Raw genomic sequence first — 14,879 nt, forward strand, 5'->3', positions numbered from 1 at the left:
TGGTGTAATATATGACATAATGGCTACGCTGCTACGGTGTGTGACTTCATCAATAAAAATGTGGCTGTTCTAAATTCTGTGTCGCTCAAAGCCTTGAGTAATGAACCTATTTTTTCCTGAAGCGTCAATGCTTCAGGAAGCTTATTTTCCCCATCACTACTTTTCAGCATATTTTCTGTGAATTCGACTACGGGAGTTTTGTAACTTTTTCCACCTTGGCTTATTGTTAGTTGGGTTCAAACTGGTCTCCGGTAGTTGGTTTTGCTGACCATAACCGTGCTGGTTGGCCACGCTGTTTAGGCTAATAGCTAGTGGGCTAAATAGCTAACGTTAGCTGGTTGGCTAAGATAACTGCATATAGCTAATATTATTTGATATTTGGTTAGATGGCGTTATGTATTTCCAAAACTGTGGTTTACTGTAATAACTCAAGTCATGAGTGCAAATTATTGGTTTAATTTAAAGTTATACATTTTAAGTTATTTCTGTTGTAGTTTTCATTATAGGGAATAGGCTGGTCCTCCATATTACATCACACCTGACTTTGGCATTTTTCTGAATTCTGATTGGTTTAATGTAATAACTCCAAACATAGAACTGTGAGGTGTTATGTTGCATTGGAAATGTTTTAATATTTTATTTTATAAACAATACAATACAAAACATACACATACAAACAACATCATACAAACATGAACTACATCACACCTGCCCAGACCCACTATAACACACCTCCATCTTCATTAACTACATCACACCTGCCCAGACCCACTTAGAACACACCTCCATCTTCATTAACTACATCACACCTGCCCAGACCCACTAGAACTCACCTCCATCTTCATTAACTACATCACACCTGCCCAGACCCACTATAACACACCTCCATCTTCATTAACTACATCACACCTGCCCAGACCCACTATAACACACCTCCATCTTCATTAACTACATCACACCTGCCCTGACCAACAAGAACACACCTCCATCTCCATTAACTACATCACACCTGCCCAGACCCACTATAACTCACCTCCATCTTCATTAACTACATCACACCTGCCCAGACCCACTAGAACACACCCCCATCTTCATTAACTACGTCACACCTGCACAGACCCACTTAGAACACACATCCATCTTCATTAACTACGTCACACCTGCATAGACTCACTAGAACACACCTCCATCTTCATTAACTACGTCACACCTGCACAGACCCACTAGAACACACCTCCTTCTCCAGCTCCTGCATCACCATTTTATTTCTCACCGTCGCCAAGCACTTTACATTTTTAGACAATAAAGCATTTGACCTTCTATTGCATTAACAATGTAGGATTTGTTGTTTTTAAGTTTTTAAGTATAGTATTTAAGATGATTGACGAGAAAAGTATAGTCCAACCATGAGGTAATTTGTTTCATGCGCATGAAAGGTGAGGGTGAATTTCAGATGTTCACGGCTTGTATTGATGAAGGAGTAGAATCGATGAAGTTCCTCTGCTGCCCCCTGGAATAGAAGGAACACGTCATCAATGAAGACTTTTTCAGAACCTGATGAGGTGCTAGAATGGATTGTTAGGGCTGACAATCACATTCTTCTCTAACAACCCCACATGCAGATTGGCATAATTAGATGCTATTTTTTTTAAACTACAATGACCATAATGACCTGAGCGCCTACTTGTCTTGTCTGTGTTTCTTTTACACCTGCTACGTAAAAGAGACCGAAGAATGTGTAACAGTATAGCTTCCGTCTCTCTCCTCGCCCCTACCTGGGCTCAAACCAGGGACCCTCTGCACACATCAACAACTGACACCTACGAACTAACGTTACCATCTCTATTAGTGCACACCCCGCCAACTAGCTAGACATTTCACATCGGTTACAAATGCACAATGGTCAATGCTATCTGGGATTCTTGGGACATCCCTACCCTAAACCCTAACCTTAACCCCTAACTTAACCATTTTAAATGTCAACTTCAATGGGCTAGGGACGTCCCAAGGATGTATCGCTACCTGAAAATACATGATCTAAGTGATAGATAGTTGGTATTCAGCAGTCATAAAGCCTTATTTCCTTTAATTAACTACTAAAATAGTGATTTTGTCAGACAGCAGCTCTACACTTTATTGACTGACTGATCCATTCATCCTTCCATCCCTCCTCAGCCTTCCTCTCCTCTGAAGACCCAGTGAGGGTGGAGAACAGTCAGAGAGCTGTTGAGGGACTGGAAAGGGGAGGGAAAAGGGAAAAGCAAAAGGGAATATGTCCCATCATCTATGTTTATTTACATTAGTGCAGATTGTCCACTGATATTGGTGTAATTTCTCACCCCTTTTGGCTGTATGAAAGTTAATTTTCCCTCAGACACACATTTGTTCTTTGCTATTATGAATGTAATTTGTGAAGAATGTACTTTTCCCCAATCATTCACCCCACCTCTTTATATTCAGTGGCCTGACTGCGTCCAGACTGTCAAAGGCCCATCCTGGTAGATCTGAACCTAATTTAGTTTGGAGTGATTGGATGACAGAAGTCACATTTAAGTGCCAGGTGTAACTGAGGCCATAGACACTCCATATCCATTACTTAAACTGTTTTATATAATATGAGTAAATGTGTTTATTTCTGTGTTGCAGGGGCAGTCAAGAAATGGAACGGCAAGGCCACAGAGCATGACATAAGCAGAGCTGTGGGAGACCACCTTAAGCCCCTGGTAGAGCCGGGGGTGGTGTTTGGTGTTTACCACTTCACCACGCCTTCAGCAGGCTGGAAAAGTGGGATTGATACTGTTTTTCATAATAAAGAGGGACCAAGAGTCTGTTGATTGGTCAGTTGTTGGGTTCATTTGTTGAAATCAAATCAAGCTTTATTTATACAGCAGATTTCAGACATGGATGTAACACAATGGCTTCACAGGAAAAAACAAAATGAAAATAAACAAAAATATTTAGTACACAAAAACAGAAGATTAACAACTGAAAGACTAATGAACATTAAGGAAATTCCATTGATTAAAATATTAATTGGATGCAATATCCCAACCCAAAATATTAGCTTGTGTTTTAGAAGGGGCTCTGAAAGACACTATGGGGGTGTCCACTGGAAGTTGACTAGTAACAACAACTGAGACCTAAAAGACACCCACCACGAGACCCACTAAATCTGCCCAAGAAGAGGCAAACAAAAGAAAAACCCACAACAAACTTAAAGACAGGAAGCAAACCAAAAAGGTGGAGCAATTAAAGGTGTTGACTCTCCACATCTATCAAGACAACTGGAGCACTGGGCCAGACACTCTTAAAACCTTTTGGAGAAAAAAAACATTGCAGTTTTAAACGGGATATTTTGTCAGGAAAATATGCTAGAATATGCATATAATTGACAGCTTTGGATAGAAAACACTAACGTTTCCAAAACTGTAAAGATATTGTCTGTGAGTATAACAGAACTGATGTTGCAGGCGAAAGCCTGAGAAAAATCCAATCCGGAAGTACCCCAGGTTTTGAAAGCGCTGCATTCCAATGACTCCCTATTCAGCTGTGAATGTACCATCAACGAGCTTACGCTTTCTACGTATTCCCCAAGGTGTCTACAGCATTGTGACGTAGTTTTACGCATTTCTGTTGAAGAATAGCCGTAGGCGGCCACATTGCGTAAGTGGTCACATGGTGGCTCCGAGAGAGATTCTCGCGTAAAAATACAGAGGTAGCCATTACTCCAATCAGTCCTAGTGAAAAACGAATTGTCCCGACGGATACATTATCGAATAGATATTAGAAAAACACCTTGAGGATGGATTCTAAACAACGTTTGCCATGTTTCTGTCGATATTATGGAGCTAAGTTGGAATATTTTTCGGCGTTGTGGTGACCGCAATTTCCGGGCGATTTCTCAGCAAAATGTGAAGAACAAACTGAGCTATTTCGCCTACAAAAATAATATTTTGGGAAAAATGAACTTTGGCTATCTACCTGGGAGTCTCGTGAGTGAAAACATCCGAAGTTCATCAAAGGTAAACGATTTAATTTGATTGATTTTATGATTTCCGTGACAAGGTTGCCTGCTGCTAGCAAGGCATAATGCTATGCTAGGCTGTGATAAACTTACACAAATGCTTGTCAAATGCGTTGGTTGTAAAGCATATTTTGAAAATCTGAGATGACAGGGTGATTAACAAAAGGCCAATATATTTCACTTGTGATTTTCATGAATAGGAAGATTTTCTAGGAAGATTTATGTCCGTTGCGTTATGCTAATTAGTGTCAGATGATGACAACTGTCCCGTTCACGGGATGGGGTGTCACTACAGGTTGGACCAGCTTCACCTGGACCAGCTCAGGTGAAACACCTTCCCACTAACGAGATGGACAAGCCAGCACAGGTGTAACACATACTGACTAACGAGGTGACACCAATCAGTGCTAACGAGCTACATGTGCTTAAGTCCAACCTCAAAACATACATGGAAAAACCAAAGGCTGGATCACCTTCCCCCTTAAGACAACAAATATATCCTATATTTTTGTTGGACAAGTTTGCTCACCACACAGAAAACAACTTCCATTTCACATTATAATCAACTACAATGCTTCACCTTCACCAATTTAAACATGGTGTCTACTGGCTGTCAACAATTAAAAACAAGAAAAAGCACCTATTACTAAATAATAATAAGCAATCGTATTATTTTTTTCTACTTTTTCTTTCCATAGAATCCTAAAACTCACTAGTTTCTAGAACTCTCGTCTTCCAAAAACTCACTAGCTTCTAGAACTCTCGTCTTCCTAAAACTCACTAGCTTTTCGAACTCTCGTTCCCTTGGAACGAGCCCAAACAAAACTCAAATCAAATTGTATTAGTCACATGCGCCGAATACAACAGTGAAATGCTTCCTTATGAGCCCCTAACCAACAGTGCAGTTTCAATACGGAAAAGAATAAGAGATAAAACTCCAAATAAATTGTGATCATGGTAACACACTGGCTAAACGCAAAACACACATCTTTTTGACTGCCCACCCAAGAGATAATCAGTAACCAAGTTGTCCTTGCCACGGGCATGTCTGATTTCAAGAGGAAACTCCTGCAATATCCGTAGTAACTTTCAACCTCACTGCGGAGCTTCTCTCTCTTTACAGGGTTCTCTCAATAGGCATGTTGTTGGATCTGGGCCCATTCCCCAATGTCATGCTCTACTACATTTGGTTTGGCACATGTGAGAATTAACCCTGATATTCTAAAAACAGGGCAACAATGTCAATATAATTGTACCAAAAAATTGTCAGTTGGTTGCATGAATAAATATCACTACCAAATGTTACATGAAATGTAAATATGAAATATTTGATTGCATAGTCATATTTTCAACGTCTTTTCAATTACATTTTGCTTGGTGGGATAGCCCAATGTCAAAACACAGTTTTAACGTGTCCAAATCAATAACCAATATGCAGAAACAGTTTGGGATAAATTGAAAACCTAACATGTGCTATATACACAAACATCTGCCACAATAATCACATTACTTGTATTTTTTAAAACAAGCTCCTTATAAACTGCACAAGCACCAAAAACACTGTTGTTTTGACAAGTAGCAATACATCACTGATATCGATTAGGGGGGAAATTAGGTTGTACGTGCTGTTGAAACTGACAACAACAAAAAACACATGGAAATGGGAGATATATTTTACCTCACTGGTGAGAGGAGAACCTGCAGAAGAGTCAGCTACATTTGGGAGTGATGCATTTACATTTAGGGGTCGCTAAACAAGGGAATGCAACACTTATTTGTCATCACTCATCGATATCATGCTAAAATCATTTGTGCGAGGAGGGAGAAGAGGTTGCACGTCCTGTTAAAACTAACAGCTCAAAAACCACACGGAATCTGGAAGTAATGGTTAGAGGAACATTTGTAGAAAACAGCTCGCCACATTTTGAAGTGTTGCATTTTGATTCAAGTGGGTCACCAACATGGTAAGTGTAACAACTCAAAATTGTCCCTAGAATTTCTAAGCAAACAGCTGGAGGCAGGGCTTTCTCCTATAGATATCCATTTTAATAGAATGGTCTGCCTATCCATGTGAGAGATATAGACTCGGTCTCAACCTTTGTCTTTACTGAAGACTCATCTCTTCAGAAGGTCATATGATTGAGTGTTGTCTAGCCCAGGAGTGTGAAGGTGAACGGAAAGGCTCTGGAGCAACGAACCGCCCTTGCTGTCTCTGCCTGGCCGGTTCCCCTCTCTCCACTGGGATTCTCTGCCTCTAACCCTAGTCACTGGAAAACTGGTGCTCTTACATGCCGTCCCTAGGAGGGGTGCGTCACTTGAGTGGGTTGAGTCACTGACGTGATCTTCCTGTCTGGGTTGGCGCCCCCCACCCCCCCTTGGGTTGTGCCGTGGCGGAGATCTTTGTGGTCTATACTCGGCCTTGTCTCAGGATGGTAAGTTGGTGGTTGAAGATATCCCTCTAGTGGTGTGGGGGCTGTGCTTTGGCAAAGTGGGTGGGGTTATATCCTTGCTGTTTGGCCCTGTCCGGGGGTATCATCGGATGGGGCCACAGTGTCTCCTGACTCGTCCTGTCTCAGCCTCCAGTATTTATGCTGAGGTAGTTTATGTGACGGGGGGCTAGGGTCAGTTTGAAATATCTGGAGTACTCCTGTCTTATCCGGTGTCCTGTGTGAATTTAAGTATGCTCTCTCTAATTCTCTCGGAGGACCTGAGTCCTAGGACCATGCCTCAGGACTACCTGGCATGATGACTCCTTGCTGTCCCCAGTCCACCTGGCCGTGCTGCTGCTCCAGTTTCAATTGTTCTGCCTGCGGCTATGGAACCCTGACCTGTTTACCGGACGTGCTACCTGTCCCAGACCTTCTGTTTTCAACTCTCTTGAGGCAGCAGGTACGGTAGAGATACTCTCAACGATCGGCTATGAAAAGCCAACTGACATTTACTCCTGAGGTGCTGACCTGTTGCACCCTCGACAACTACTGTGATTATTATTATTTGACCATGCTGTTCATTTATGAACATTTGAACATCTTGGCCATGTTCTGTTACAATCTCCACCCGGCACAGCCAGAAGAGGACTGGCCACCCCTCGTAGCCTGGTTCCTCTCTAGGTTTCTTCCTAGGTTTTGGCCTTTCTAGGGAGTTTTTCCTAGCCACCATGCTTCAACACCTGCATTTCTTGCTGTTTGGGGTTTTAGGCTGGGTTTCTGTACAGCACTGAGATATCAGCTGATGTAAGAAGCCCTATATAAATACATTTGATTTTAACTCTTTTTTTGTTTGTCAATTTTTGTTAAATCACATATATAGTACTCTTCCATTTCAGAGCCTGGGTTTTTCGCCTGGATTTTCCCCCTGAGGCTAATATCCATGTTGAAATCAATTCATAAAGATGGGAAAACGTTTAGGCTTCTACATTGTGACACCATTAAAATACTCCTACTACAATGTTGGAACATTCTACATTGTGACATTAATTCATTGAAATCATGAAACAACTCCCTCATGTATGTATTTTCTAATATTTTTCTCCTGTGTGTTCTCTGGTGTTGAGTCAGCTGGCCAGATATAGTAAAACTCCTCCCACATTGACCACAGCTATAATGTTTCTCTCCTGTGTGTGTTCTCTGATGAATTTTAATGCCTGATGAGGTGAATCTCTTCCCACAGTCAGAGCAGAAGTGAGTTCCCTTCCCTGTGGATCTCTGCAGGTTTTTCTTGAGGTGTTTTGATCTGGAGAGACTCTTCTCTGCCTCTTCAGCATCATGAGGTTGTTGAGGATCCCCAGAGGATACACAATAGTCACGTCTCTCTCCTGTGTGAACGACAAAGTCAGACAGATGGTTAACTTCACTAGGGTAGGGGGCAGCATTCGGAATTTTGGATGAAAAGCGTGCACAAATTAAATCTACCTGCTACTCAGGCCCAGAAGCTAGGATATGCAATATAATTAGTAGATTTGTTAAGTTTTCAAAACGGTTAAAATAATGTCTGTGAGTATAACAGAACTGATATGGCAGTCGAAAACCTGAGGAATCAGTTTTTCCAAGTGATTTTTCCAAGTGATATCCTATATGTGTCTTTGGGGCCAGATTGCACTTCCTAGGGCCTGTTGACTAGATGTCAACAGTCTTTAGAATGTTGTTTCAGGCTTCTACTATGAAAGGAGAGAGAATAAGAGCTGTTTTAACCAGTGGTCTGGCTGAAAGCCTTTAGTTTAGTCACACACGCGGCTGTGAGCACGAGCTCCGTTCCCTTTCATTTCTAAAGACAAAGGAATTGTCCGGTTGGAATATTATTGAAGATTTATGATAAAAACATCCTAAAGTATGATTCTATACATCGTTTGACATGTTTCTACAAACTGTAAGGGAACTATTTTGACTTTTCGTCTGGACTTGGTGCCCACACATTGTGCATTTGGATTACAGGACTAAACGTGCCGATTTCAAATGAGGTTTTTGAACATAAAGATGACACATTTATTGTCTAACATGGGTTAGGGACTCTGGAAGTGCCATCTGATGATCATCAAAGGTTAGTGATTCATTTCATCACTATTTCTGGCTTTTTTGAGTCCTCTCCTTGGCTGGAAAATGGCTGTATGGTTTTCTGTGACTAGGCGCTGACCTAACATAATCACATGGTGCGCGTTCGCAGTAAAGCCTTTTTGAAATCGGACACTGTAGTTGGATTTTCTTTAAAATGGTGTATAATACTTGTATGTTTGAGGAATTATATTTATGGAATTTCTATTGTTTTGAATTTGGCGCCCTGCAATTTCACTGGCTGTTGTCGAGGTGGGACGCTACGTCACACTTGTACCAGAGGTTAAAGGCCCAAAACAGAAATCCACTGTTTATTTGAGGAAAAAGGTGATGCCAACAGCGTAGCCATGATGTTATACAAACAATTGACATCTGTAATGAATGTTAAAATTATTTGTCTTAAAATGAGCAAGAATTGTCATATTTTTTCTTGTTTTCACATTAGTTTTCACATTAGTAGTAACACCTAAGATTGTAGACTATACATAAGTTATTCATGTTGTTGAAACTCTAAGCAGTGTGCCAGATTAACTTTGGTCTCCAATATAGGCCCCTTTCTGTGTTTGCTAAAATTGCTGCACGAGGGCGATGCACAAACAATTTGGTTGCAGAGACTCCCTGCTAATGAGGAAACCACTAGTTATGGATGTAGTATATCTGGTAATGAGGAAACCACTAGTTATGGATGTAGTGGATGTGCCTGGAACAAAAATGGTGAAAAAAATATTTGATCCCCTGCTGATTTTGTACGTTTGCTCACTGACAAAGAAATGATCAGTCTATAATTTTAATGGTAGGTTTATTTGAACGGTGAGAGACAGAATAACAACAACAAAAATCCAGAAAAACGCATGTAAAAAATGTTATAAATTGATTTGCATTTTAATGAGGGAAATAAGTATTTGACCCCTCTGCAAAACATGACTTAGTACTTGGTGGCAAAACCCTTGTTGGCAATCACAGACGTCAGACGTTTCTTGTAGTTGGCCACCAGGTTTGCACACATCTCAGGAGGGATTTTGTCCCACTCCTCTTTGCAGATCTTCTCCAAGTCATTAAGGTTTCGAGGCTGACGTTTGGCAACTCGAACCTTCAGCTCTGGCTAGGCCACTCCAGGACCTTAATGTGCTTCTTCTTGAGCCACTCCTTTGTTGCCGTGTCCGTGTGTTTTGGATCATAGTCATGCTGGAATACCCATCCACGACCCATTTTCAATGCCCTGGCTGAGGGAAGGAGGTTTTCACCGAAGGTATATGGCCCCGTCCATCGTCCCTTTGACGCGGTGAAGTTGCCCTGTCCCTTTAGCAGAAATACACCCCCAAAGCATAATGTTTCCACCTCCATGTTTGACGGTGGGGATGATGTCTTGGGGTCATAGGCAGCATTCCTCCTCCTCCAAACACAGCGAGTTGAGTTGATGCCAAAAGCTCCATTTTGGTCTCATCTGACCACAACACTTTCACCCAGTTGTCCTCTGAATCATTCAGATGTTCATTGGCAAACTTCAGACAGGCATGTGCTTTCTTGAGCAGGGGGACCTTGCGGGCGCTGCAGGATTTCAGTCCTTCACGGCCTAGTGTGTTACCAATTGTTTTCTTGGTGACTATGGTCCCAGCTGCCTTGAGATCATTGAAAAGATCCTCCCGTGTAGTTCTGGGCTGATTCCTCACCGTTCTCATGATCATTGCAACTCCACGAGGTGAGATCTTGCATGGGGCCCCAGGCTGAGGGAGATTGACAGTTATTTTGTGTTTCTTCCATTTGCGAATAATCGCACCAACTGTTGTCACCTTCTCACCAAGCTGCTTGGCGATAGTCTTGTAGCCCATTCCAGCCTTGTGTAGGTCTACAATCTTGTCCCTGACATCCTTGGAGAGCTCTTTGGTCTTGGCCATGGTGGAGAGTTTGGAATCTGATTGATTGATTGCTTCTGTGGACAGGTTTCTTTTATACAGGTAACAGAGATTAGGAGCACTCCCTTTAAGAGTGTGCTCCTAATCTCAGCTCGTTACCTGTATAAAAGACACTTGGGAGCTGGAAATCTTTCTGATTGAGAGGGGGTCAAATACTTATTTCCCTCACTAAAATGCAAATCAATTTATAACATTTTTGACATGCGTTTTTCTGGATTTTTTTGTTGTTATTCTGTCCCCTCACTGTTCAAATAAACCTACAGCAGGAAAACTAGGTACAACATACTATTAAATCCACGCCTCGCTGGAAGCCCCGCCTTCCACAGGTGATGAGCGTGAGGCTTAAATGTATTCCTTAAATCTTTACCGACCAGGAAGGGGCAGGGCCAAACAGGTGTTGTACCTTGTTTCTCTCCTTCAGGGAACAGTAGTTAAAGTCATAAAGTTACACTCCCTTTCAGGCGGTCAACTTCGGTAGAACACACTACGGGGAAATAGATTCATTCCTCATGCCGACCCAAACGGATACTAAATTAAACGGCCCATGGCAGACCACCCAGACCTGACCCCGCAAGATGCGTCAGTTTTGTCAATTTATTCATTGTCATTAGTTTGAAACACTCCTGTCAATGTTGAGTAAGGACTCACACCTGATTACACATATATAAGCATTTCACTGTAAGTTTGAACCTGTTCTATTCGGCGCATGTGACAAGTAAAATTTGATTTGAGAAGTAGGATTTAGTCTACCTGGCCTTTGTGCAAATGCAGCTCTAGAAATGTGCCCATTTGGGGATAGTATTTCTCATTGTCTTAATGCTGCACCACTAATAAGTTGTGGAGCTTCTCAAAGTAATTTTTCTTCACCTCAAACAGCAAGCAAACAAAGTCTAATCAAAATCAATTGCGTATGACAATAGCTCCTCAAAAGTATTTTCATAAAATATTTCCAGCTTTTGCCCTTTCGATAACCACTCAGCATAAAAGGGAACAATGTAATGCTCTGATCCAGTGGAAATGTCATAAAATACCTGATTCCTTCTTATTCTTTTCACAAATAGCCGACAGCTGTGTCTGTCCAGAACTCACTGGCACGGGAAACTGACGGCCTAGAATATTTTATACAATGTTGCAAGCTTGCTATCCGAGTTTCCTGACCCAGTTGATAGTTGATACGTTTCAAGTTTGTTGTAGACAGGCCATGTGCAGCCAAAGTCATTTCTAGTATATTTATTTCTATCAGGATATTTTCTAACTGCCGAATGCAATGTTTTTATTTGTTGGCTTTATGTAGGCATTTTTTTTTTTACATAGTTGGCTATGGCAATAAAAGTTACTTTTAGATTTGTATAATTTTAATTTCTATTTATTTGGAATGTAGATTAATCACAGACAATAATATTGAGATACTATTTTAATTAAACTTCCACGAAAATGTGAATATGAAAATCATAACTGGCACACAGATTAGCAGAAATGGTCAGATAAATTGGCACTCCAACTGGAAAAGGTTGCAGACTGCTGGTGTAGTCTACTACTAGTCTATTAGTCTATCTATCTATAGTCTATTACTAGTCTTTTAGTCTATCTGTAGTCTATTAGTCTATTACTGAAAACGTCAGGAGCAGAACGGCAGAATTTACGAAGTCCGGGGAGCGGAGCGGGAGGGTTCTTCAGGCCATTCCAGCACTGTTTTGGTAATAAGATGATGGGGTTGGAGAAATGTAACTACTTTCAAAATTCAAAACAGTGGTGGAATGACAGATGTTGTTGTTTGAACTGCAGATTGCTGGGTTGTGTGTTTGTTTTTAAATAGCAACAAAATGGCTGCCCAGAGACTTGGTTTGGTATGGATGCAAGGACTGACCATCAATGATATCAACATTGTAGTTTTAACCATGTTGAGGCGATACAGTGTTGATTTATATTGTTTTTAAACAGAGTAAAAAAAAGCTAATTTGGGGTTCTGATGGGGTACAACAGTTGAACTAAGCTCATGAAGCATGTGTTATATTCGTCAAGAATCAATGGCTATAAATAAATCATTTCAAAGTCATAATATGGATGTAGCAATTGCAGATTTCCGCTTTACCACCAAACATCAGTTCAACAACTGCTGAGTTTGTGCCTCTGTATTTAAGACAGTACTTACTAGTGTTAATCAGGGACTTATGGCTAAGTTCACCGTCAGAACCATTGGATGCCTTAAGATGCGTTTGGGAAACCAGGCCCAGATATCCAGTTTCCTCCTCTTCTTCCTCCTCCTTTTTCGATGTAACAGTCATCTCCTCCTGCTCCTCGCCATAAACTGCATCTTCCTCTCCTTTTACTGTAACATCCTCCTCCTCTTTCACTCTGAAAGCGTCTTCCTCTTCTTTCACAGTAACAGCCTCACCCTCTACTTCTTGTTTGACTGTGATATCCTCCTCTTCCTCCATCCAGCAGGCCTCATCTTCTTTAGCAGGAGCGTAGCTTAGTGACCGCAAGGTCGGAGATGTTGGCTAGCTTGGCTAATGCTAACTTAACCAGATCGCTAGCTGACTAATAACAACAACACCGTAAATATTAAATTAAATCGGATAACCAACTAGACGACAGAAGTGGGTTTAAAACACAGTGGCTAATATACACTAAAGCGTCTAAAGAGCTTTATTGGTTCGGCTATTTTGTATAGCAAGCTACCGAGGTGGCTGACTAACTGTTGCTGCTGTTGAAAGAAGCGTTCTGTCCACTAGATTATACGTCACACCAGCAGCATTGTCATAAATTCCCAGACCGCCATCTGCTGACTGGAGTGGGTAACGCAGTTGAGTAAAACGTATAATTAATTTTCAGACAACAAGTTAAAGTGTAGGAAGCATGTTCTGCTTGATCCTTTTTGTTTTGTCAACTTTTCGGTAGGGATGTTACGTTTGATACCGGAGCTACAAGGTATGCGTCCAAATCGCTAAGGAGTAAACTTCAAAGTAGTGTGCTGATGCCTGTATCAGTTTATCAGCAGCACGTGAACAATGACGTCTGAAGCTTCATTTCATCGAACAACCACCTGATTGGTTTGGTTTTGGGCTTGTTCGACACTACAGGAGACTGCAAATTGACTGATCTACAAACCACCTTACATCATAAATAACTACTCATTATTATTAATAAATCAGTCAGCCAGTCACCATTTACCCACAATGCAGCTTGGATTTGATGCTCTCAAACACCGCTAGTGGTTTAGTAGATGACATAAAGGCTACGCTGTGCACGCTCTAGGGCGTCATCTATAATAATGTGACTGTTCTAAATTCTGTGTTGCTCAAACCTGTTTAACCTACATTACCATTCAACAGTTTGGGGTCAATTAGAAATGTCCTTGTTTTCCATGAAAACATACATGAAATGAGTTGCATAATGAATAGGAAATATAGTCAAGATGTTGACAAGGTTTTAAATAATGATTTTTCATTGGAATAATAATTGTGTCCTTCAAACGTTGAATCCTCCATTTGCAGTAATTACAGCCTTGCAGACCTTTGGCATTCTAGTTGTCAATTTGTTGAGGTAATCTGAAGAGATTTCACCCCATGCTTCCTGAAGCATCTCCCACAAGTTTGATTGGCTTTATGGGCACTTCTTACGTGTCATACGGTCAAGCTCCTCCCACAATAGCTCAATAGGGTTGAGATCCGGTGACTGTGCTGACCACTCCATTAAAGAAAGAATACCAGCTGACTGCTTCTTCCCTAAATAGTTCTTGCATAGTTTGGACCTGTGCTTTGGGTCATTATCCTGTTGTAGGAGGAAATTTAGCGCTGTCCACAGGTATGGCATGGTGCTGCAAAATGGAGTGATAGCCTTCCTTCTTCAAGATCCCTTTTACCCTGTATAAATCTCCCAAGGTGTCAAGCACTCCCCCAGCCTCCCCCAGCCTCTCTCCCCCAGCCTCTTTTTTTCTCACGAATGTTCCTCTTTGTGATCCAAACACTTCAGACTTAGATTTGTCTGTCCATAAACCCTTTTTTCCATAAACCCTCTGCCCAATGTCTGTGTTATTTAGCCCATCTTAATCTTTTCTTTATTTTTAAACGGTCTGAGATATGGGTTTTTCTTTGCAACTCTGCCGAGAAGTCCAACATCCCGGAGTCACCTCTTCACAGTTGACATTGAGACTGGTGTTTTGCAGGGACTATTTGATAAAGCTGCCAGTTGAAAACTTGTGAGGCATCTGTTTCTCAAATTAGACACTAATGTACTTGTCTTCTTGCTTGTGCACTGGTGCCTCCTTCTATTTTGGTTAAAGCCAGTTTGCGCTGTGGAGCCAGTTTGCGCTGTGAAGGGAGTAGTACACAGCATTGTACGAGTTCTTCAGTTTCTTGGCAATTTCTCACATGGAATAGCCTTCATTTCTCA

The 14,879-nt window shown here is 41.4% G+C and overlaps 1 protein-coding gene across 1 annotated transcript; it reads right to left on the reverse strand.

Annotated features, from left to right (window-relative positions):
• Positions 1-2,832: 2,832 nt before the first annotated feature.
• Positions 2,833-13,214, reverse strand: LOC149978861 (uncharacterized). Its single transcript, XM_090196120.1, has 2 exons — positions 12,637-13,214; positions 2,833-7,838 (listed from the first exon to the last, which is right to left on the reverse strand). The coding sequence occupies exons 1-2, from the start codon at positions 12,920-12,922 to the stop codon at positions 7,408-7,410; spliced, it is 717 nt and encodes a 238-aa protein (XP_090052246.1). The 5' UTR covers positions 12,923-13,214; the 3' UTR covers positions 2,833-7,407.
• Positions 13,215-14,879: the final 1,665 nt, after the last annotated feature.

This window comes from Oncorhynchus mykiss, chromosome 13 (genome assembly GCF_057628025.1).
Source record: "Oncorhynchus mykiss isolate SJ-2025 chromosome 13, ASM5762802v1, whole genome shotgun sequence".
In the NCBI taxonomy this organism is placed as follows: Eukaryota; Metazoa; Chordata; class Actinopteri; order Salmoniformes; family Salmonidae; genus Oncorhynchus; species Oncorhynchus mykiss.

Bases quoted from the DNA above. Each gene is read 5' to 3' on its own strand.
- LOC149978861 (XM_090196120.1), bottom strand. From the start codon at position 12,922: ATGGAGGAAGAGGAGGATATCACAGTCAAACAAGAAGTAGAGGGTGAG. The intron at 7,839-12,636 runs GTAAGTACTGTC...TCGTTCACACAG, and splicing joins TAAGTCCCTGATTAACACTA to GAGAGAGACGTGACTATTGT.